At 40.2% G+C, this 23,773-nt stretch overlaps 1 protein-coding gene across 8 annotated transcripts in view; it reads right to left on the bottom strand.

The window, feature by feature from the left end:
* Nucleotides 1–23,773, bottom strand: part of MRTFA (myocardin related transcription factor A) — a 190,498-nt gene that overhangs the window by 35,519 nt on the left and 131,206 nt on the right. For 4 of the 8 annotated variants that reach the window (XM_087868680.1, XM_087868681.1, XM_087868682.1 and 1 more), the window contains one exon: nt 3,883–3,948. In XM_087868680.1, coding sequence (XP_087724806.1) covers nt 3,883–3,889 — 7 coding nt within the window. In that variant the 5' untranslated portion in view covers nt 3,890–3,948. Of the gene's footprint in view, nt 1–3,882; nt 3,949–22,114; nt 22,670–23,773 lie in introns of those variants that run through there. The other 4 variants (XM_087868683.1, XM_045779739.2, XM_045779738.2 and 1 more) reach the window with 4 other exon arrangements.

Genomic DNA, 23,773 nt, shown 5'->3' with positions numbered 1-23,773 from the left:
GTTTTCCTATAAAAGGTTATTCCTCTGAGCGCTCTCACTGCCAGAACATTTTTCTTCATTTTCACCTAAACCTTATGACCTAGTACACCTTTAAATGTCAAAGAGAAAGGCTATGGTGAAAGCTCTGTTTGAGAACAGAGTGTACCACACATGACCCGTGTCTTCTATGAGTCTTCATTCTGGGTACAGCAGCATTTCTGGTCTTAATCTTTGGGCTTAAACACCAGCTTCCTATCTGTGCCATCTTTCCTCTCCCTCAAGATATGCAGAGCTTCAGACATTATTAAAGAAAGCTCAGGGCCTGGAATATGTAATCCTTTGCTATCTGGCACTCTGTATTTGGTAGGGTTTATATAGTGTTAAATTTGAGACACATGTTTACATGAGGAGAATGACAGATGCTGGGAAATGACCCTGTTTAAAAACACATCAGAAACCAACTTCCATACCCCACAGTTTAGATGCCATGAACAGAGCGTATCAAGCAGCAGAGAGGGGGTATGTTGGAATTGGGAGATTCTTTAATCCCCTGCACTTTATGAAAGGCCATACCTCAACTCTGAATGACATGCAGAACATGAACAACCCTGAAGGCAAGGGAGCCACTGAAGACAGAGTGTCCTACAGATATGCTGTCACAGCCGAAAGCCAGTCCTACATGGGAATTGTGTAGGAGTATTCTGGAAGATGACGTGGGTGGGTTTTCTTCCCAGAGCTATAAATAAGATTGGAATGAGAAGAATTTGATAAAAGATATAAACAGAGAAATGATGAGGCAGGATACAGCCATGACTACCTCACTCCTTTCCCCTGTTCGGAGGCCTACCTACATCCTCAGTTGTACAACAAACTTACATATAAATGCACTTCAGAGAAAACCCTCAGGCCTGCAAGATGGGAATGGAAGTGGACCCTTCAAACCAGATGATACTTTTGTAGGCCTCCAAATCTCCAACAATCGACAACTTGCTGGTCACTTACAAGCTGCTTCCAACACTGCTCTATTTTCTTTGGAAGCTGTGGCATGGAGGGTGAGAAGTGGGGCTGGTGGAGGATGACAGGTGGTGGGGAGGTCAGGGAGGCTGAGGGTGTTGGAGACGACAACAGGATAAGGGTAGAGAGCACAGGGCTGTGATGAAGAATTTGGTCACAGGGTGCAGGGTTGACCAAAAAAAACAAAACAACAACAACAACAACAAAGAGCCTCAGGACCTCCTCCATGTACCACCTGGTATTTGGATGAACAGGGAATTTCACACCTGAAACTACTGCCAGGCGTCAACACTGTCTCTCAGAATCTAAGAGACGGCTACCTACTTCCCTCACTAGACAAGCTGAAAACCAAGCCTGTGTCCATTGCTGAAGGTGGCTCTTGGTAGGAGGAAGATGCAGTATTCTCACAGAAGCGGATAATTTCTATTCCTATAGAAGGGCAATTATTCTCACTTCACAGATACAGAGAACAGTGCAGAGTATACAATTAGGTATTCAGAACATTTTAGAACCTGGGCTCCTGACAGAAGTGTTGTTCCAAATTCCATGTCCAGAATTCCAAGTTTGCAAGACAGTTGTATCTGTTCCTGTCTGTCTATCATTCACATACACACACATCACACTTCACAACTGGCTGTCTTCATTCATTCATTCAGTGCCAGGCACTGGATAAGATACTTTCTCAAGGAGCTCACAGTATGGCTGGAAGGAAATGTATAAGCAGATAACTCCAATAATGGAAGCATCATCTGTCTTTTAACAACATAGAACATGACAAGAAATGCTGACCAGGGAGACTGTACGCGATCAATCGTATTAAGCAGTGAGCTCTAGTAGCCCCTGGTACGAAGTACGAGACAGGCACAGGAATGCAGAGCCTTCACCCTCTCTGCAAGGCTTCTAGACCCTGAACATCTCACGGATCTTGAGAAATAGCATTACACTCTCAGAACTAGTACTGTAATTAGTCAGCACCCTACAGGATGCTGAATTGCTCTTTATTTTGTATTTGGGTAAATTTTAGCTCCTCAAAAAAACATTAAATATCTGAGGGCATGTACCTTGTCTGATATTTCTTTAATCTCTCCAGGACTAACTACTCTAGGCACAAAGTAGACATTAAACACGTGATATCCTTGGTGAAAGGGACAAGGAGCTGAGACTCTAGGTGGCTTGTTCCTCCACAAGGGTTTATGAAGAGGCAGATCGGGAGTGCTCTGTAAAGCACGAGAGTGCCCTACCCAATCACATCCCTGATCACAGAATCAGCCTGCTCTATTTGACTCTTAAGGGTTGGGGCTGGGAAGTCCTTCACCGGAAAGCCAGAGAAGGTAGCAGCATCGTGTGGGTAAATGGTTTGGAAGTTAACTACAGTAAATAAAAAGCTGAATTTGAGACTTAAGTTCCTGGCTGATGCTTAGGATAGAAACAGACCTCAGATTCCTTCCACCTGCTCTACAGTTCTAGAGATGGACCTGCCATCACCATGTGAATCAATCCCATCCTCACTTGCTTAAAAGGCTTCAGTGGCTTCCCGCTGTACCTAAAATAAAATCCACCTCTTCTGTGTAGTTGCTAGGCCCTCCTGCTAGCCCCATCCATCCTGCCAATCTTAACTTGGCCCCGGGCTCCCCTCAGTCACCAGGCCCCAGCCACACCGGCTTCCTTGATGTTTTCAAACACGTCAGGCTCTTACCTGCACCAGGCCCTTACACTTTCTCGCTTCTCCCTGGCCCTCCGCCTGCTTCTGCAAGGCTGACTGCATCTCATCCTTTAGACCTCAGCTCAGGGTCTCAGGCTCAGGGCCTCAGGGAGGCCTTTCCTGATCATCTTATCCAAAGTGACTCCATCTCATTCCTATTACTTGTTAACACACCAACTGGTTAATTTACTTTGTAACAAAAGACCATATTCTGAAGTTATCTTGTCTCCTTGTTTACTATCACTATTCTCCTTTTAAACATAAAACTCCTGAGAGCAGAAGCTGGATTTTTCTTGCTACATCAAGGGCACACACCAGGTTCTCAAATATTCTGAATGAATAAGTGAAAGAGGATTAGGAAAGCACAGTGGCAGTAGGTCAGCACTGAGTTAAGGCGAAAAACATCAGTTCTCTCACTGTGAAGCTAGAAATTGTATGACTTTTTTTTTTTAACTTCATAGGGTGTGTCCAAATAGTAATAACACACAAGAGAAAAGAAAGAAGAGGGAGAGCCTAAGCTCTCCACTGATGACTTAAAAAGAAATGTCAAAAAGAGCAAAACTTGCTAGCTCCAGCTTCCACACAGTTTATAATGCTGTTAGTATTGAAAGCAAATTTTCTTACTTCTAAGAGATTCCAGTGTTGGTTTCATTTCTCCCCAAGTGATATAGTTGTGCACCTACTAAGCGGCTCTGCGATAACCCATCAAGCACACTCACACCCGTGCCAGCCGCAGGGTGTCTGAGAATCTCACTCTAAATAAAACTGCAGTGGATTCAAAATACCAGGTAGAAAAGGGTTTTCTCTTCCCAAGAACCTGGACATGAAGGCAAAACACATGCAAGAAGTGGGTTCTTTCTCACAATACCCCAGCTCAAGATTTGCTCCTCCTGTAAAGGGAAGTGAGTGTAACAGGGAGTAGAAGCCCCTGAAAAGTGCAATTCAAAAGCGAAGGATGGTTCAATGGCAACATTCAACCCAACGCTGTTGTTTCACTGAACTTAGTAAGGGCAGTATCTTAGCTATTAGTGATTGAAAGTCCTTGAACTTAGAAAAGCACAGGAGAGAGAGTGACAAATGAAACCTGCCGCCCTTGCTTTCTGTTAGATGCTTCCCACGGCACACCAGGCACACACGCCATGTCGAAAACACAGCTCTATGAAATGCTGAGAGACAGAGGCACTTACGCGGCATGATCCCTTGGCTCACCAGTTCTTCTCGCGTCCGGCGCTGCTGGAGCTTCAACTGCAGCACTGCAGGGCGGCAAAGAGAGAGGAGAGACCGAGGCTCAGTTGGGCATTCCACCACACAAGACACATTTTCAAATACAAAGAAAGTCTCAGAACAGAAGGGTGTAGTGTGAAAGAGGGATCCCTTTAATTGTGACTGTCTGTAATTGCAGAAGTGGCCTGATACAGCAGGGTTTCCGTATTCTGCTGTGGGCGGCGAGAGGAAGTTGCGAAGGGTCTTGCAGGGCGATAACAATCCACAAAGTACCAAAGTCTTGCCTCTTGCTCAAAACCTCCTACAACACTGTATCCTCCTCCTAAGACTAAAAAAACACAAGTTCTTAACTCAAAGGAAATATAATGAGGACCAACACCCAGCAGGAAAAGCTTTCTAGATGTTCTATGCTGTCTTCCTGGCTGCAAGTGTTTACCATCATGAGTGTAGTGAATGATACAGTGCTCACATAGATCAGGAAGTATTGGTTATTTGTAAAATCTTGACTTTTGTATCTAAAAATTATACCTATTTTCACCAAACAATGCATTTCTCTAGACCAGAAAACATTTTACCATCAATACAAGTCTTTTCTTCCTCTTACTGTTCACTTAGAGCTTTTTTTCTGTTGTGAAACCACAAGGGACACGAGTCAAAGCACACCCAGGACAGGCGAGGGTGACCAGTATTTCTCCCATCTCCACTCTGGCAACACCACTTAATGAAACACTCAGTAGGAATTTTTCTAAAGTTAAAAGTCAGCGATCTCTATTTCAAATGCCAGTGAAATGTAAAAGGCATTACCACTGCACGCTGTGCAGAATGACCATGGCACGGCCTGCATTCAGAGAGAGGCTAACTGAGAAAACATTCAGAGAAGGAGTAGGAGCCAAGGAAAAGTCCCCTTATGTGGTAAGTCTTCAATTATAAGGTCTCTGCAAGTCATATCTGAGGGAGACCTGCATCTATTAGGAATCATGTTATCTTAGGTTACCTGCCTGTTCCACTCATAGAGCAGTTTTTAAGGCCTCCGAGAATGGCAGAACCATAACTAGGCTCCTGACTGCATCTCAAATTCAGCAGGTCCAAAGTAGAACCTGTCTTTCTCCCAAAAACCTAACCCACTTTCCATCCTTCTTATCTCTTTAAAAAACGGAATCACGATCTGCAGTCCCCGCACCCCCCGACTTCCAAACTAGTACTAAAGTTTTGGAGCCAACTTCAACTCCTCCACCTCCCTCACGCTCTTCCTCTCACAAGTTTCCGGTGCCACGGTTTTGCCATGTTGCACAGACAGCTCCCTGGCTTGCGACCCACTGTAAATGCCCCAGTCAAGGCTGTCCAGCTACTCTTCCTCAAGTACCATGTACTGGCCCAACTGTTCATTCACTTCACTTGGAAATGCCTACCCTTTGCACCTGATCTTCCCGACTCCCAAGCATGCACAATTACTCTAGACCTCCTGTGAGCTATCTTTTATCTGTTATAAAAAGTGTAGTAGTGTTTCACCCTGTGTAATAGTTACCCCCTGAATATAGTGCATCTCTCCTACCCGTTTATAAACTCCTCGAGGGCAGAAAATGTATCTTATTAATACACGCCCTCCATACCACTCAATACACAGTAAGCATTTAATAACTGTTTCTTGAACTGAACTGTATCTCAAAATGATAAGACAGTCTGAGAGATCTTATCAGGAAGTTATAACTATTACTATTACTTTTTTTTTTTTTTTTTTTACAAATTAACACTTAAAAGAAAAGACTTGCAGAATAAATGGATAAAACAACAGCCACACTAGTGGCTAACATTTATAAAAGATGTGCTTGGTGCCAGACACTGTTCTATGTACTCTCATGCTTGAACTCATTTAATCTAACATCCCTAGGGAAAGACATGGACATTATTCATCCCATTTTATAGGTAGAAAAATAAGGCCCAGAGTGATTCAGTAATTTACCTAAGATTTTCCCACTAATAAGAGGTGCAACAGAATCTGAACACAAACATTCAGATTCCAGAACGTGGGTTCCTTACTCCTCTGCTTCTTCAGTGTCTTCTGGAACCTGTGCTCCTGAGACAACAGGCATACAATGTGACCACCTGAAATGGTTCTCTGGTGAGACAGAACAAGGGACTGAGGAAAAGGGATATGGTTCAGGCCAGGGTCAAAGGAGTCTGAGTGATACTTCAGTAAAATAAATTTAAACTAACTGAGGAATTTGATTCCAGATAAATTAGAGCCACAGATTAGCAGCAACACTAATAATAACAGTAAGATGCAAATAGTTAACAGCTAGGAGTCACTGAGTGTCGCTATGTGTCAGGCCCAGTGTTAAGTGATTGACATACTTTTTAAAAAGGGGGGGCCCTATGAGGATGGTACAATTATTATCTCCATTTTACACATAAAGAAACTACGGATCAGACCTTTAAAAATATGCCTTGGGTCACACAACTCAAAAGTGGTGGCATGAGAATTCATACCCAGGCCTTTGTGATTCTAGAATGTGGGGCACTTAATATTATGACATACGCCTCCTTGGAGGAAAGAAAGTAAGAGGCAAAAAGGGAAAATATTTGTCATCTTTTATATGTAGTTCATTCTTTCTTTTCTTTCTTCTTTCTTTCCTTTCTCCTTCCTTCCTTCCTTCTTTCCTTTCCTTTCTTTTTCTCTTTCTTCCTTTCTTTCTTGATTTTATTTATTTATTTATTTATTTATTTATTTATTTATTTGAGACAGAGAGAGCACACAAGCAGGGGGAGTGGCAGGCAAAGGGAGAGGGAGAAGTCGGCTTCACGCCAAGCAGAGAGCCCAACGTGGGGCTCAATCCCAGAACCCTGGGATCATGACCTGAGACAAAGGCAGACGCTTAACAAACTGAGCCACCCAGGCACCCCTATATATAGGGTTTCTAAAGCCCAGTGTAATATGAGCTATTAGAAAATGATTAAATATAACAAATTGATTTGATTTCTGAGAACAGAGAAATCTAAATACAATTCAGTAAGTCTCAACACTTCAAAGAAACAATAACTAATGAAAACTCTGGCTATTGTCCAAAAATAATTTTGAAATACCAATCAGCAGCTCTCCTAAATAACCCATCTACAGATAGGGCCATAAGGGATATTATGCAAACTTCTTGACTTAAAAACTTATTGCCTCATGAGAGCAAACATTGAAGTCTATGATTCAAGTTTTTTTATGGAGTACACAGTAAAGATTGATTTAGCCTTTGTTTTTCAACAGGTCTAGCTCAAAGAGGAAGGTTTATTTAACAAATCTTTCCATCTGTAAAACTAAATAAAATTAAAGTTCAGTTATCTGAAAATTCTATCCTCTGCCCTCTCAGCAGTGAACTCCAAACTCTGTGCTTATCTGAAATCTGACCAAGTTCCCCATTCACATAATAGAATTCACTCTTTATCAGTAGTATCTTGTATTGCTACAACCTGACTGCAGGCATGTACTTTTTTTACACTGCAAAACCCTCTCCTGCTAACTCAGACAATGTTTATAAGGAGGAAAAGAAAAAAAGACCTAGGCAGTAAACTCCAAATTACAGCTGTCAGCCTCTACACTATTTCACTTTAGAATGGATCTGTTTGGCTGTGTATAGATGCAAGGATCCTTCCTCTAAAATTTTCATCTACAAAGAAATAGATATTTATATGAATTTCCCCTTTCCTTAGTCTATCTTCATTCTTCTTAATTCTAAGCATGCTAAATAAAATGCCTTTATGTTTCTAGACTTCAGGGATTATCCATTTTATTTTTTTAAATTCAATTAGCCAACATACAGTACACATCAATAGTTTCAGATGTAGTGTTAGTAATTTATCAGTTGAGGAATTATTCATTTTAGAAGAAACCATTTAATAACTCACTTTTAGTACACAGCAGAAGAGCTATATGTGCTGTATCCACTACAGAAGGTACCCAAATCGGGAGTACATTTCAAAGGCCATACATTTAATGCACATCCACCCTCAACGAGAAGTACCTGACACCAGCTCAGACAGATTATACTCCTAGACGGTGCTCGACCAAGGAGATTCAAGAGAGTAGGAATTCAACAAGATCTCTCTATTCATTATACCCACTTAGATTTCCTCTCCACTCCCCAAGTAGATAAAAACTAAACAAATATACTTATTTGTGTACATGCACGAGTCTTTATACTTTCACTGTTATTGAATTCCACAAATTTAATATCATCTCTTTCTAAATGGATCTGTGCAAGCAGCCTATATATAGATGAACAGATGTCTTTAAAGCTGATGAATGGTGAATCGACTGAGTTGCCTGCCAGAAAAAAAAGACTGAAATAAAAAGAACCCAACCATAAAGTGGGAAACCCTAGGTTCTCCACTCCCCACAGAATTAATCAAGTTTTCTGCCTGTTTCAAACAAAGGTGATCAATCAATTGCTGTTTGAATAACTGGCTTCTTGGGAAATCAAAGCAAAGGAGTAAACTTCACATATTTCTGCCCTGTAAAGACCACAGAAGTATGTTGATGGCATTCAAGAGGTAACGCCAAAGAAATGGACACATCAAACAAACCGATCAATCAGGATCGGAAAGAAAAAGCCAAAAATAAGTGGTGTGTCTTCAAGCCCAGCTCTGTGGCTTCCACTGGTCGACAGTCCTGGATTTCACCCGGGAGGGAGATGTGCAGCTTGGCATGTTGTTCGCACCTTATTCATATTTATCCATTACTGATTCCACAAAGGCTTCTAGAATAGGGAGATGAAGTATTTATGAGGGAAGTACAAAAGAACAGGAAGGAGATTTGTATGGGAATGATAGCAAAAGAACAAAATCCTCCCTTGGCATTATCCTTTGCTCAATAAGACCTCTTCAAGGAAGATTCTAAATGGCAAGGGCATTTCCAAAGCCTGATCTCCTAATAACTCATCCATTGTTTTCTCCTCAATAACCTTTAGGTACCAGTCCTATAATAAATAAGCAAACACAATTTAATTCAGCAACAGACACCACTACCTCTACCTTCAAACTGGAGAATCTGTTTCACCGGGAAGATCAGAGAAGAAACGGGGTGGGTTTTATCCTTAGGTGAAGCTTACCATGCTAATAATTCAAACACTCATCTTTGTAGTAGAGAATTTTATGTTATTTTATTTATTTTATTTATTTATTTATTTATTTTATTGGTGTATTTTGTACTTCGGTTTATTCTATATGCCTTAAAAAATCATTTAGTGACACCCAATTGATAAAATCACATCACCTATCACTGAGAACCAAAGGCTATTCTCCGAGTACTCACTAGTTTCATCCTTAGAATATATGATTAAAAGTAGGTGAAGGGTACTCTCAGAAGAGGGTATTACCCCACATGCTCTGCTGCCTGGGATACTCTACAGCATCATGACCAAAACACAGACTGAGAGTTGGGACAGGGGGACGGTTCTCCATTCATCTAACAAATGTTTACTAAACAACTAATGTGTGTCGGGCCCTGTGCTAGGTGCTGGATACACCTGTGGTCTCTGCTCCCATAAAGCTTTCAGTCCAGCGGGGAAATAGACAGCAAACCACATATAAGTAAGTACAAGTTGTGATTAATGTTTTACAAGAAAAGAATGAAGGATATGACAAAGGTCAGACCCTGGCATTCAGAGCTTCTCCTTTATATATTCTATAATAACTAACTTTTCACATTTCTTCTTTACTACTATATATAGTCAATTGTTTAAGATACTAAAACTCCTTAAAAAATAGAGACCTCAGGGTAAATTATATTAAAATAAGTAAGCTGAGGCACACAGTGTCATCTATCCACTTTATGTTTATTTACTTAGTTGCTCTACGGTTCGTATACTACTTGGTAAACACACCAATTCACCTCATATTCATGCCCTCTTCAGGTCTTCCTCAGTTTCTTGTCAAAACTCTCCTTAGGCATTCACTCAAGAAATATGAGGCTTTACTATACATGCCAGATACTTTGCTTGCTGCTGGGGATACAGCAATGACCCAAGCCGCTGCCTTCCATGGTTTACGCTTTCATGGGGAAAACGGACATCAAATAAGTACTTGTAAAAGTAAACAGTATTTTCAGAGAAATACTCAGACACCACATCCCAACTAAGCAGTTAGACTGTTCCGTCATTCAATTCATCCATTCGAGATCTTTTGCACTCTCAAAGCCAGGGTTTGGTACTAGAATACTGGGAATTACATATGTGAATAAGACGTGGTTCTCACTCTCATGGAATTCTTACTTCTAATAGGAAAAAGAGACTCAAAATGAGTAATTGCGATGCTACAAGAAAGATATGATGTCTGTAATCTAGACTTTTACTTAAAAAGTCATAGGAAAATGCAATTTAGCTAATACACATGCCCTACTCTATTAAGGGTCCCTGCCGAATTCAGTCATCTGGTCTTATGTGTGATATACACGTATGCATAAATAATAAAAAGAAGTGTTGGCTTCTTAAAAATAATAAAAATCCAAGTAGTTACGTATTTTTTTTACGTTCTATGAGAACGTAAAGGTGATAGTACCCAACACTGGAAGTCACAGAGAAACAAGATCTTTCCTACGTCAGTTAAGAACAGTGAACACACACAAACGGGGGCTTTAACAATTTTTATCCTTGTGATCAGTTTTATTAAAGTTTCAAGTAATTTCTTGATGTTATTCCCAAAAAGTAATACACTCTTCTCGGTCTGTATTTATTGTAATTCCCCACAAGCCTTTCCTGATAGAGATCAGAAAGATATACAAAGGGAGTGAGGCGTCTGCGCTCCCTTATCCCTTCCTGTCACCACTCCTACGTTCTGGTCTCAGTCTCTACTCTGTCCTCCAGCATCCCTGGGACTGTTCCCTTCTCCTGCAATTTACGTAGGATTTCCTCAAGCTTTCTGAAGTTTCTGAAGTTTCTCTAGACCCTTTCATGATTAATTTTCTTCCTTCAAGTTGGGAAACCAACCTGAATGGGTTAGCACAGTGTACACTGCACCAAAAATGTGTTTCTGGCTTGTGCTTTTAATATAAACAAGAGCATTTTTAAGGCCCCAATGTATTCTATAATTAGCCCTACCCTTAGCCAGAAAGGGTTTACCGTCAACCAAACTATAATTTCCAGGGAATGGAGCAAGCGATGCATATTGGGTAGGTTATATGAATATTTTATAAGCTCCAAGTGAATACAATACATTTACAGAACTGACCTTTAAGGGAAGAACAAAGAACATCAGAGAAAGACTCAGAAGACACAAGTGCTAATCCTGGCTCTGTTGCTACCTAATCAAGTCACTTAACTTCTTTTAGCCCCAATTTTCCCACTATAATACAATTTGTAAAAATAATTCTTGTGCTTTGAGCTAAAAAAAAAAAAAAAAGCAAAAAACCCCAAAACAAAAAAATGCAATGTATGTGAAAAGTGCTTTGTAAAACCATAACACAGAATATAAACATTTCACTAGAATATAAATCTTTATCTCAGCTAGCTCTTCTTTAGGACAGGAAGAGACACTGCTAGTAATCTGGTACCACACCTCCAATGACACGTTTTATTTTGAAAAATAAAAGGGCCTTATATCAAAACATCCTTATTTAAAATCATATCCTATATTGTTCTGGGGCAGGGGGAACCAGGAGGGAGCTGCAGTTGGAGAGGAGTAAGAGAAGGGAAGGAAAAAGAGGGGGGGAGGGGGGAAGGAAGGGGAACAGGGAGGGGAGGGGTAGGAAAGTGTTTCCTTTTGGAAGGCAGTTCTGACAGTGAAGAAGCACCCTCTATTCCCAGACTCTATTCAATCTGGTATGTCTAAAGGGCAAGACCCAGAGAAAGGCAGAAGGATCAGTACTCATTCATTAATAAATTAAATATATGATGAGTGTTCAAAGCATGCTCCTGAAATTCTAAGCTGTCAATACAGAAATGGTGGTTAAAAGACCCATAAAGGTCACCATCTGTTGACAGAGAAAAAAAGGACCTGCAGAAGTTCAGATCCAGAGTTAAGACAAAAGGAAGAAGTGGAGGTAAGAAAAGTAAAGGTAATTCTCTCTGGGATCTTAATGATTCACCATCTAAAAATCATATGCAATGTGGTATCCTGGATTGGATCTTAGAACAGAAAAAGAAAGTGGGAAAGCATATGAAATCCAAATAAAGTTTGGAATTTACTTAGTAGTATACCAATGTTAACCTCTTAATTTTGACAAATGTACCACAGTTATGTAAGAAGCTAACATGAGGGGCAACTGGGTGAAGGGTATATGGGAACTCTCTATACTATCTGTGACTTTTTTGTAAGTCTAAAATTATTCCGAAATAAAAAGCTTCTTTAAAAAAACCCATGGATTTGACTCTCCCTTCAGAAAGATTTATGCATCAAGTACTAAAACATATTAAAGGTCAGGTTTTTCAAATGGAAATATTACCATCTACTGGATAGACAGATATTATGATTCCTATAAATGACTAATTAATTAAGGATGATAATGGGGCTTCTAATAAATTCAAAATATAAAATTATTTGTGGCATAAACAAATTCAATGAACGACAATGTAATGCTAGAGAGAGAAATCGCTAATTCTATTTAAAATCACACATATGAGGAGCGCCTGAGTGGCTCAGTTGGTTAAGTGTCTGACTTCAGCTCAGGTCATGATCTCAGGGTTGAGATCGAGCCCCACTTTGGGCTCCCCGCTCAGGAGGGAGTCTGCTTCCCCTCTCCCTCTGCTCTTTCCCCCACCCCAACTTGCACACCTATGCTTTCTCTCTCTGAAATAAACAAATAATCTTTAAAAAAATAAAATCACACATGCAAAAAACCACCTATGAGATTTCAAATCAGACTGTTTTATCAATATGCTCAATCATTCAACCTTTTCACAATCCTATAAATTTCTATCTCTGTATATATTGTATAAACATGAGTTAAATTATCTCTCAAATAATCTGCTTTAGATATCAGAAGTCATACCAAAAAAATGATAAATATTATCTATTTAACCTGAATACTCTCAGAGATTCAGGCAGAGAGATGAGGTATCTTCCTGGGCTGGCAAACCTGGGTTACTTATACATCTACCCTGACATGTATTTACAAAGAATAAGCTTATGAAAATCTAACTCGAGCCACTGAAATATGTACAATAAAAGGTCTCTTATTGTGAAATAATAGTGAAAACATGCAGGTGCCATCTTATTAAATTCTTTTTTTTTTTTTTTTAAGAGAGGGAGGGGGAGGAGCAGAAGGAGAGGGAAAGAGAGGATCTTAAGCAGGCTCTATGGCCAGCTCGGAGCCTGACATGCAGCTCAATCTCAAAACCCTGAGATCATGAGCCGAATTCAAGGTCACTTAACTGAGTGAGCCACCTGGGCACCCCATCTTATTCAATTCTTAAAACAAAGCTATGTGGAAGGTGCTATTATTATACTATTTTGTAGCTGAGGAAATTGAGCATAACACAGATTAAGCAACTTGCCTAAGGTCACCTAGCTCCATTTCCATCTACAGCCAGAGCCCTTAGCCACTATTTTTTTTTTAAGATTTTATTTATTTATTCGACAGAGATAGAGACAGCCAGCGAGAGAGGGAACACAAGCAGGGGGAGTGGGAGAGGAAGAAGCAGGCTCATAGCGGAGGAGCCTGATGTGGGGCTCGATCTCATAACGCAGGGATCACGCCCTGAGCCGAAGGCAGACGCTTAACCGCTATGCCACCCAGGCACCCCCCTTAGCCACTATTATATGTTGTGTTTCTCTTCCTTCATAAAACAGACCAGTTCCTCATGTTTAAAAATGACACTATTAACAGCACTTTCTGCATGATGTGGCTGGAAAAAAATGATCTATCTACTTACTAACAGGGAAAATCCAGGTGATTTCAGTGAATAGTACAGGGCATTTCAGAACTCTAGAATCTAAAAGCCTCCTTATTAAAATTCCAAAAGGAATAGAGCCTAACAGGATAACAGTGGCCACATGTAAAGGTCATTCAAAGGGGCTCCTCTCAGAGACAGGAAGCGAAGGATACAAGAGAACTTCACAGGCCTACTTCCCATTTGGCTCTCAATGCAGAAACATTCACACTGAAAAGCAGAGAGCACCTGCTTCCTGGTACAACTTCACCCCTGCGTTCTGCCAGGGGTTTTTCCCTGGTATTACAGAGATTCTGAGTTCATTCATTCATTCATTGAACTGATATTTATTATGCACCTACTATATGCTAGGCACCATTCCAGATGATACAGCAGTAAAATGGACGGATGAGGTCCTTGCCCTCACAGAGCATATGTTCTAGTGGGAGTTATTTATAATTTCTAATGGTACATTACGTGACATAAAGTACAGCAGAATGAGAGAACAGAGAGTGACTGGGGGTGGTAATTTTACACAGAGTACACAGGGAAGGCCCTTCTAAGGAGACAGATGACTCTTATACAGAAACCTACATAATATGATAAACCATGAAAAGATCTGGAGAGTGTTCCAAGCAGCAGAAATAGAGCCCACACAAAGGCACTGAGTGAGAAGAGGCCTGTCTTGAGAAGGAAACTAAGATATAAGAGATGAGGAATCTAATCTGTTGAACTCTGTGGGATGTACCACTACAGTGACTCATTTCATCTCAACAGCTATTTGAGTTATGCTTTACCTCCATTTTATAGATGAAGAAACAGCAGTTCAAAGAGGTTAAGTAACTGTGTGTACAGCTAGTAAGAGGTAGAGCCAGAGTTCAAACACAGGTTGGGCTGATATCAAAGCCTATGCTTTTTCTGCTATATCACATTTAATGCCAGAATCATAACAACAACAAAATAATAATTATGTATAAATAAATAAGTAAATAAATCAAACACTTTCCCATATCCTCAAAATCTGGGGCTCACCATTTCATCTGGGGTAGCTGTTCATCTCCCCCTTGCAGTAAGGTCCTTCTTTAACTGCAGTAGGCAGATCTCAAACTGGCAGCTACTTCAATGTCATCAGTCTCTTTCCTGAGGATCCGTAAGGCAATGCTCAAACAACTAACTCCATCACACAAGATCTGACCATAACACGTACTTGCAACAAACATCTGAATGGGGTGGAGATACACTGGGAATGTGCTTCCTTTAGACTGGCAGGGCCATCTGAACAAACCCTTCCAAAGTTAAAGGCACCAGGAACAGTGTTTTCCCTGCCGCATTAGTTCTGCACGTTCACCCAGGAAATGTGGGCAGCCTTGAATCTCATTTGCTATTCTCTGTGGGTATTACTGGTGCTGACATTTTGCACCCAACTTTGTGGAGGGTAGGTGACAGGTGAACAGATTCAAAACCTGGAACACAGTAGTAATTCCACAGCAAGCCAGAAGTGACAAAAATTCTTTCCCTTAAAACTATATTAGACTATTTATTCTTTCTAGATCTTTAATAATAATGTGGACCTGAAAAACATAGCATGGTAGAATACTCAGGACTAAAATAATGAGGGAGGGCTGTATCCCCATATAAATTCTGTAAATACTTAGAAAGTTAGTTTTTTTCTATCAAAGTATTTCAAATTCTCCCGATAGGAAGAAGCTAAATAGGATAAGCCTATTTTTGAAATTAACTTTCAGTGTTTGCAGTAATTAATGACAGCTCATTTAACAGACATTTTGAGGGAAAAAAAGGTAAATCCTGATTTTTTTTCTTTTCTTTTCTTTCTTTCTTTCTTTCTTTCTTTCTTTCTCTCTTTCTCTCTTTCTCTCTCTCTCTCTTTCTTTCAGGAGGCTGCATGTCCAGTGTGGAGCCCAATGCAGGGCTTGAACTCACAACTCTGAGATCAAGACCTGACCTAAGATCAATACTTGGTTAAGCATTTGCCTTCGGCTGAGGTCATGATCCCAGGGTCCTGGGACAGATCCCCGTATTGGGCTCCCTGCTCAGTGGGGAAGTCTGCTTCTCCCTCTCCCTCTGCTGCTCCCCCTGCTTGTGCACTCTGACTCTCTGTCAAATAAATAAATAAAATCTTAAAAAAATAAATAAAAATAAATAAATGAAAACAAATTTTCTCTAGGGCAAGGATCAGAAAACAGAGAAGTGATTAGAAATGAGAAATTTGGACAAATGTGCCCAAAATACACACATACAAAATCTGGAAGTTCTTAAAATATTTATGTGTAAATTTCTCTATGGATATTTAAGGGAAGAAAGAACAGTTTCTCCCCGTAAGCCCTAGGTGATGTAAAATTTTATCCATTTGTCTCAAAAAAATTAAAGGAGTATTTTAAAATTAATTTTGGTAAAAGCTACAGCAAAATTGTTCTTTTCTGTAGACAATGGAAAGGCAGAAAAGAGGGAAAGTTAAATTTCATGCAGCATATGAAATATGAAAGCTCTAAGTCTATCAGTTAAAATTGTTGCAAGAGTTACAATTCTCAAGATCAAACACATAGAGGAAAAGCCAGTCTATCAAAATACAGCAGCCCATTGAACTACTGAAGCATTTTCCTACTCCCCATTCCCCAGGTTTAGTCGAGATATCTCAGAAATAAATGTATATGCAACTGTAAGGGAGTTCATGTTGTTTGAAGAACTGCAACTTTGTATTTCCTGAAGTTTGTGTGGTTAAATTTGCAAGTGGAACATTTCATTACTACAGGTTTTGCACAAAATTTTACGAAACAAACCTACATTAAGTTAAAGCAGAACTGCCATCAATGCCTTTTGTGGCCACTTCAGGAATGATTTCCATATATTTTCCTATCACAAAATCCTCCTTTTCATTTAGATGCTTGACTCCTTCAACACACACATGGGTGGAGGGGACATTCCAGCTCCAAAGCTACAATGCAAGTAGAATGCAGAGGAATCAAACAATTACCCAGTTACCACATACCACATTTTTCTAGCATAATTTTGAGGGATGCAGAAGGTGCCACACCTATCAGCAGAATGCTTATTTTTAAAATGTCCCAGAGACTAGCTTGTAGTTTCCCTCCTCCTGCATTTTCAAATCATCCTGGTATTAACATCCCTCTTTAAGAAGCCTCACCCTAGTTGCTCTGAAAAAATGCATTACATTTGTCTGACACTCTGTGCGATACACAAGCAAGACCCCTCTTTCTCTGGCTCTTCTGCCTCATCAAAGCATGAAAACAGCCAGAACTACAGCAACAGCTGGGGATCATTAAACCGACAGAAATAGCTTAGGAGACTCCATTGGTGTGTGAGTGGGGGGAGGAGAGGCTCAGTATCAGATTAAAAAAATCAAAAGGGCAACAGGAAAGGGGGGGGGATAAGGAGAAGCCTAAGAAGTATATCATACCCAAATTTCCTTTACACAGCCAAAGGGATGCACTGAAGCCAAAGAACGGAGAGGTGACTGCAGCTTATCTTGCCTAGCCCCCACCTAGTCTCCTATGGAAGGCGTAGTCAAACATAAAACTGTGAGTCAATGAAGACAGGTGGGGGTGGGAAGGTAGGGGAGTCGTGGCATCTCAAAGGCTAACCCTGGGTCATCCCCAGTCTGGAGGAATGTGAGTCTTAGAGGATGTGAGTCACTTCTGGGGTTGTGTCGACAACAAAAATCAACTCCAAGAGGGGAAAGGGTACGGAAATACAGGCCAGTCCCTAAATGGACTCGGGGACCTACCCAGTCCCAAGGCATCCCTTCAACTGGGGAGGACCAAATGCTAGATGAAATGCAGGCTGTCGGGGCTATTCGTGTCAGAGCACAACCACGCCTCCAATGCTAGCTTTGTAATCTGCCAGGCCTCCGAAGGTCAGTACAGGAATGTGCCATCTGCCTGGCCCGCTGCCCGAGTGTGCTCAGCACATATCTGAATGCCCTACGGGAGCTTTATTCAGATCACTCCATGCAGTGGGCTTGAATATTCTGATCTCTACGCCTTAGTCTGATTAGTTGTGGGATCCTGGGGTATCCTCTCCATCCTCACACTTTCCAGGTTGTCATTTAATATCAAGGCCTATCCCACCAAGGCCCCTCCTGCATAACTAATCTCACAGGACTGCAGTTTCAGACAGTTTCCCACCTGCAAGCCCGAACAGGAAATGATTCGATTGCAGATATTACAACTGCAACTCTCTTTGGCAAGAGTGTTTGGTAACTGTGGGATTGCATGAGCTTCAGCTAAACATTTTATTTGATGCATCTAATGATTTACTAGAGAAGGCTCCATGCTGATGGTTGTTTTCAGCAAAAGCAACCACTACACTACCCTCTTCTAGAATGGCTTCTTTCCTAGCTCACAAACCTGCAGCAAAATATACTCATGCATATTTCCAAACTACACCAGTTTTGGCTAAATAACTGTATTTGAACATGGCTTTCAAAGAAAACACAATAATTGGCTTATTCTGAATATTTTAAGTTAATATTAAGAAGGTAGGAGATCTATAAACCCAGTCGAGGAAACTAAAAAAGAGTTTATATACATATTTAGTTTATACACACATATAGATATATCTCACGTACAGTTCATTTTAAGGCTGCATGACACCAAAGGACAGGATATGTGTCAACCAAACTACTGTGACTATAATCACTTCTCAGTGTGTGCAGCCTAGGTGGGAGCAATTGTACTAATCTATCTCTCATCAACCTTTAACAGAGTACATTCTTTACAGAAAATATAAAAAAAAGATGTCATAAATATTTATAATCAATCACTTACTATGTATAGGCCTTGGTACTAGGTAAACAGTAGGAACTGAGAAGAAAAATAATAAATATAATAAAAAGAGCTACTAAAAATAATATATAATACTTTACAAAGCTACTTTCACACATATGATCTTACTTGACTCTATGAGTTAGGATGGCAGACATTATACCCATGATACAACGAAAGAAACTGGTTTGCCAAGCTTAGAGCAATTTAGCCAAACTCATATTGGCAAGATCAAACCAAGAACTTCAGGTTCTTGACTATCAGTTCAGGGCTGGAACACTAGCTGCCTACCACAAAAAGGCTTTCGGCCCTCAAGGAATTAATCTCTGACACCTAATGCCTTGGCCAGTGTTTCTCAGATGTACCAAGTTTCTTCCCAGTAAGAATCTTACCAATCTCCTGGACCAGTGTCATATTCTGAATTTAATTGAAGACAATTGTAGGGAAAGGTTATTTATTAATATCATTGACAATTAAAAGATCTGAGGGTTCATTCGGTTAAGCCTTTGCCTTCAGCTGGGATCATGATCTCAGGGTCCTGGGATCGAGCCCCACATCCGGCTTCTAGCCTGGCAGGGAGTCAGCCTCTCCCTCTGCCCCTCCCCCCTGCTCGTGCTTGCACTCTCTCTCAAATAAATAAAATCTTAAAAAAAAAAAAACGGGTTTCTTCCAAAAGCTAGAATTATTAATATGAGATACTGAATAAAACTGAATTAGGACAGAGTGCTCAAAATTTATCTGTCATTTAGGATGAACACATTTTTGCTTATGGGCATGATACTGCCCTCTAGTGCCAGGAAGCATAATACCCTCAGCAGACTAACTCAGCTAACCCATTATTAACCGCCTACTGTGTATAAACACACTTCACTAATAAGCACTTTAAAGGGGGGGGGGGGAGAGAAATGGTTACGCCAATCACACACATACAACCATAAAAACTATATAAGCCCCTCCAGGAATTTATAAATATAGTAGAGAAGATAAGAAATGCAAAACAAATCACTGTAATCAAGGACAGTGTTGTAAGTGCTTGCAGAGAATAAATCCCTAGAGTACAAAAAGGATCAGGCAAGCTTTGTAGGAGCAGCAGCATATAAACCATCTCTGGAAGACTTCATACACTAAATATGAGCAAAACCCAAAAACTAGATAGGAGCCAAGACCTAGAGGTAGGAAATACTATAAGGTTAAGAACCTAAGAAATATGTTACAATTTAGATGGAGAACTAAATTTGTGAAACAGAGCAGAAGGGAGCTGGAAGGCTGGCGAAGGTCAGACTGTGAAGGGTCTGAAACTATGTTATCCAATATGGTAACCACTTGCCACATACGCTCTTCAAATTTAGTTAAAATTAAGTAAAATTAAAAATTCAGTTTCTTAGCCACTCCAGCCACATTTCAAGTCTCAACAGCCACATATGGCTAGTAGCTATCGTACTGGACAGTGAGATGCAGTACCGCTGTACGAGAAAGGTGTATTAAAACACAAGACATCAATCTTTCAAGGCTTCATCTAAAAAATGCAGTTCTGATCCTTGCCAAAGTCTTAATAAAGAAAACCACAGGTCCTAATGCCATAAGGGGTAAATAAAACTGTGGTCCCTGTCCTCGTAGGCATTTCCAACTGTCAACTAAGACAACAGGAAAAGTATCACACATGGCCTCTTAGAGTCCTAAACAATTCTCTTTAAAAATGTGTGCCAGCTTTTTAGATTTTTTTTTAACTTAGGAAAAAGAAAACACAGAGCTAAGAAAACTATGAAAGAAGAAAAAGATTATCATCAGACATTAATCTATAATAATAAAACACAAGACTGAGAAGAGTCACTTCCACTGGGTAGTTTTTGAGTATTTGAAGGAAGAACTATCTTTATTCCTCAAACACCTGCTTCAGCCTGAAAGGAGTAATACTGGACATCCTTTATACTTTCAATATCTAATACACAATCTATTTCTTCTGTGCAGCTTATAATATGACAATCATTAAATAAAAAAAAAACAATGTGTACTGGCAGAAAACATAATATGAGTCCTCTCAAGATCCAACAGACAAAGAATTCTAGACACAAAGTTCCAAAGTACAGTCTAAAATCAGAAAAACATATAGTCAATTGCTTTGGCTAGTTGTCTAAAGTTACCATTCTGATCCTACTTATGACAAGTCTGCATCTTTATTTCCTATACACTGCCACATTTGAAACAAAGATATTCTTAATGTTCACACTGGGAATCTGAAACACTATAATCCTCTGGTTACAAAAAGGCAACAGTAGCAGCCCAAAGCTTTAGGTCCTAAACCATACTGTCTCTCTGCCTTTCAAATAATCTTCTCTGAAATGTTACTGTGGTGTTTGACACTAGTCTATAACACTTCTAGATATTAAAAACAAACAAACAAACAAACAAAAAAACCCAACCGCCTCTCAATCTGTTTTTTAAACTATTCTCTTTGCAAACTGGGCACTGATAATCACTCATCTCCTCATCAGTGGATTCATTCACTATTGATGCCACAAGCTGAAATCATCCTGTTAAATGTTAGTAAAGTCCCAAAGAGATCTTAAGAATTCAAAAGAAATGTCTGTTTTTTAGAAAAGTAGCAGTTACATAATCAATAGTGGAGATTGTGTATAAATTCTGCTAATGGACAACAGAAAGTTTTCCAAGGTAGGAGACAGAAAATGTTGACAACTCGTTTCCATTCTATCTGCTAGAATTTGAATGAAGTCCCTATCCCCCCCTTTTTTCATAACTTAGAGTTCTTCTGAAAGAATTACTGAACTTTCTGCAGAACTCAAATGTGTCCATTCTACTCCCAAAGAATATTTTTCCAGCAGTTTCAAAATACAAAAGAGGGATGTTCACAAAGGAAAAACCCTTCATGGGTGTTAACCTAATATAAAGAGTTTCCTGCTATCTTTCATACATGTGGATGTAATTCTAATGTAACTCTACAATTACTAAAAAGATTGGTAAGGCCAGCCCAAACTGTTCACCCTAATCCAACCTAACATGCAGTATAAGTAAAAAGCCTTCTAAGTATTATTTTATTTTAAATTATGATATCTTAGTGTTATGAGATCTCAGAGGTTATCTATACACTTTCAGTATTTAACACAGAGAAGAAACTGTCATCATCACTAGCTCCCTATTTGTATAGAACCTATGGGGCCAGAGTATGTTTTATTGATAAAACACTACATTTGACCCACATAAAGGGGAAGAATCCCACCTTATAAAGTTTTTTCTTCCTTCTTCCATAATTTAGGCTCAGTACATGAGCTCTGCAAGGGTGGAAGGAAGGGAGCAAGAAAAACATCCTAAACACTGTCCCCATCAGGTCATGAAGTACACCCTATGGTACCGTGCTCAGTTGTCTACCTGCTGAGGGCTCAACAAGCTTTAATAAAAACCCTGGGAGAGTAAACCACCCAAAGTCAAAGCTTGGACGGCTACAGAGGAATAGGGAGGAGATAAAAAGCCTGCAGTAAATTAAGGAGGAAACAAAAGCATGCAAATCCCAACAGGATAAATATGCCAACCTTCCCGAAAACTGTGATAAGGGGCCAGGCACACTGCTGAGTAGCTGTCCTTTCCCGGCTCCAGGACAATCCATGAAAGTGGCAGAATCCTGCAGGTGGGTTGATGAATCCTGGCCTCCTCCAGCATGCTGGGGGAGATGTGAGGCTCCAAGGGCCAGTGTTGCAATAAACCTGTCTTCCTTACCTCACTCCTTAAAGAGGCCATTTACTATTTGCTGAAAATCTGATTAGCATTGCTCTTTAGGTTAAAGTGGATACTTCAATTCTGCAGTGCTAAGGGTTGTAAGAACAGCTAGATCCCAAGTTTACTTAGGGAGTGGGGCATTAAAAGCAGTGACAGCAGAAGGTCAGAATCAGTAAGTCTCCTGGAAAACATTTCTTCCTGTCAGCACTGGGCCTGGACACAGACACCTCCCTCCTCTACCCAAATGCCAAAAAGCAGGACTGGGATGATTTCAATGTGTAGAGCTGGAAGAGAAGAGGGTTCCCTTAGAGAAAATGCTCGTAGCAACCAACCAACCTCATTCACCCAAAATAGTAAACAGTTGGTTTCTCTGCTCAGAACCAAAAGGCTTCTGCCAGACAAGCAGTATCACATGACCAGGTTCCCTCTTCTCTCCTCTGCCTCCCTCCCTTCCTGTGCAAAGTCTGCACCAAAGTGGAACGAGGACCTATAACACCGTACTATTTTATTTCACTTGACATTTGTTTTTAAAATGTTTGAAGATGAAAGATACCAAATTGGGAGGAAGGGCAGTACCAAGGGAAAAAATCAGGAAGAATTTACTTTGAAATAAGCCACATCACAGCAACAAGAAGGGGTAAGACAAACGTAATGGTTAATTGGCAAATGTGCTCAATGAATTAATAAATGAGTGAACAGACACTTTTTAGCAATTTGCAGATATTTTGGTGACAAAGTCTCTAAAAAAAAAAGATACAGCTCAGTACATATTTGACTTTTTCATTTATAAAGAAAATAAAAGCCTCTTAAGATGCTAGCTAGTGTCAGAGACAATATACTGCAACAGTAGCAGCCCACCAAAAATTTGAGATTCATACTCTTATTGACCTCAACTTACCTCACCATTTGATTCTACTCCTTAGACGTCATAGTCCCATCATTCAAACCACTGGGTAGAAAATTGGGGCAGTTACACCAACAGACTAAATTGAAAAACCTATGCAGCTAATTATGGAAACAGCTGCCATCATGACACTCACTGGCATTTTCCCCTAACGTGTTTCCATAAGCCTGGCAGCACAGCTAGAGCCAGATGTGCCACCATATCCTTCTCCCCACAAGGGTCCCCAGCACTTGAAAGCTGAGCAAGGCATAAAATGTAGAGGCATGGAAGCAAAAACCTCTAGTGGAGCAATTTGTTCTAGTAGGAAAACAGGTGAAGTACAAGAATCAACTGTGTCACCATCATCTGCCATGGACCCCACTCACAGGGCCAACCAAGCAGCCTTGAGGTAAGAGTTGCTCATACTCATCCATCCCGTTGCGCTGTAAGATATTCAATAAATATTTGTAACATGGAAAGGAAAGAGAAAGAAAAATGAAAAAGAAAAAAATATATCAGAAATCCTTAATTAAGTTAAGCAACACCTTTTCCCCTGAAAGACCATGTGAAGATAGTAACTTGTCCAATGTCA

The sequence above is a fragment of the Ursus americanus genome, chromosome 17 (assembly GCF_024610735.1).
Source record: "Ursus americanus isolate L20-20 chromosome 17, mUrsAme1.1.p, whole genome shotgun sequence".
Lineage (NCBI taxonomy): Eukaryota > Metazoa > Chordata > Mammalia > Carnivora > Ursidae > Ursus > Ursus americanus.
The sequence above is the reverse complement of the archived record's forward strand: the minus strand, read 5'-3'. Positions and strand labels throughout refer to the sequence as shown.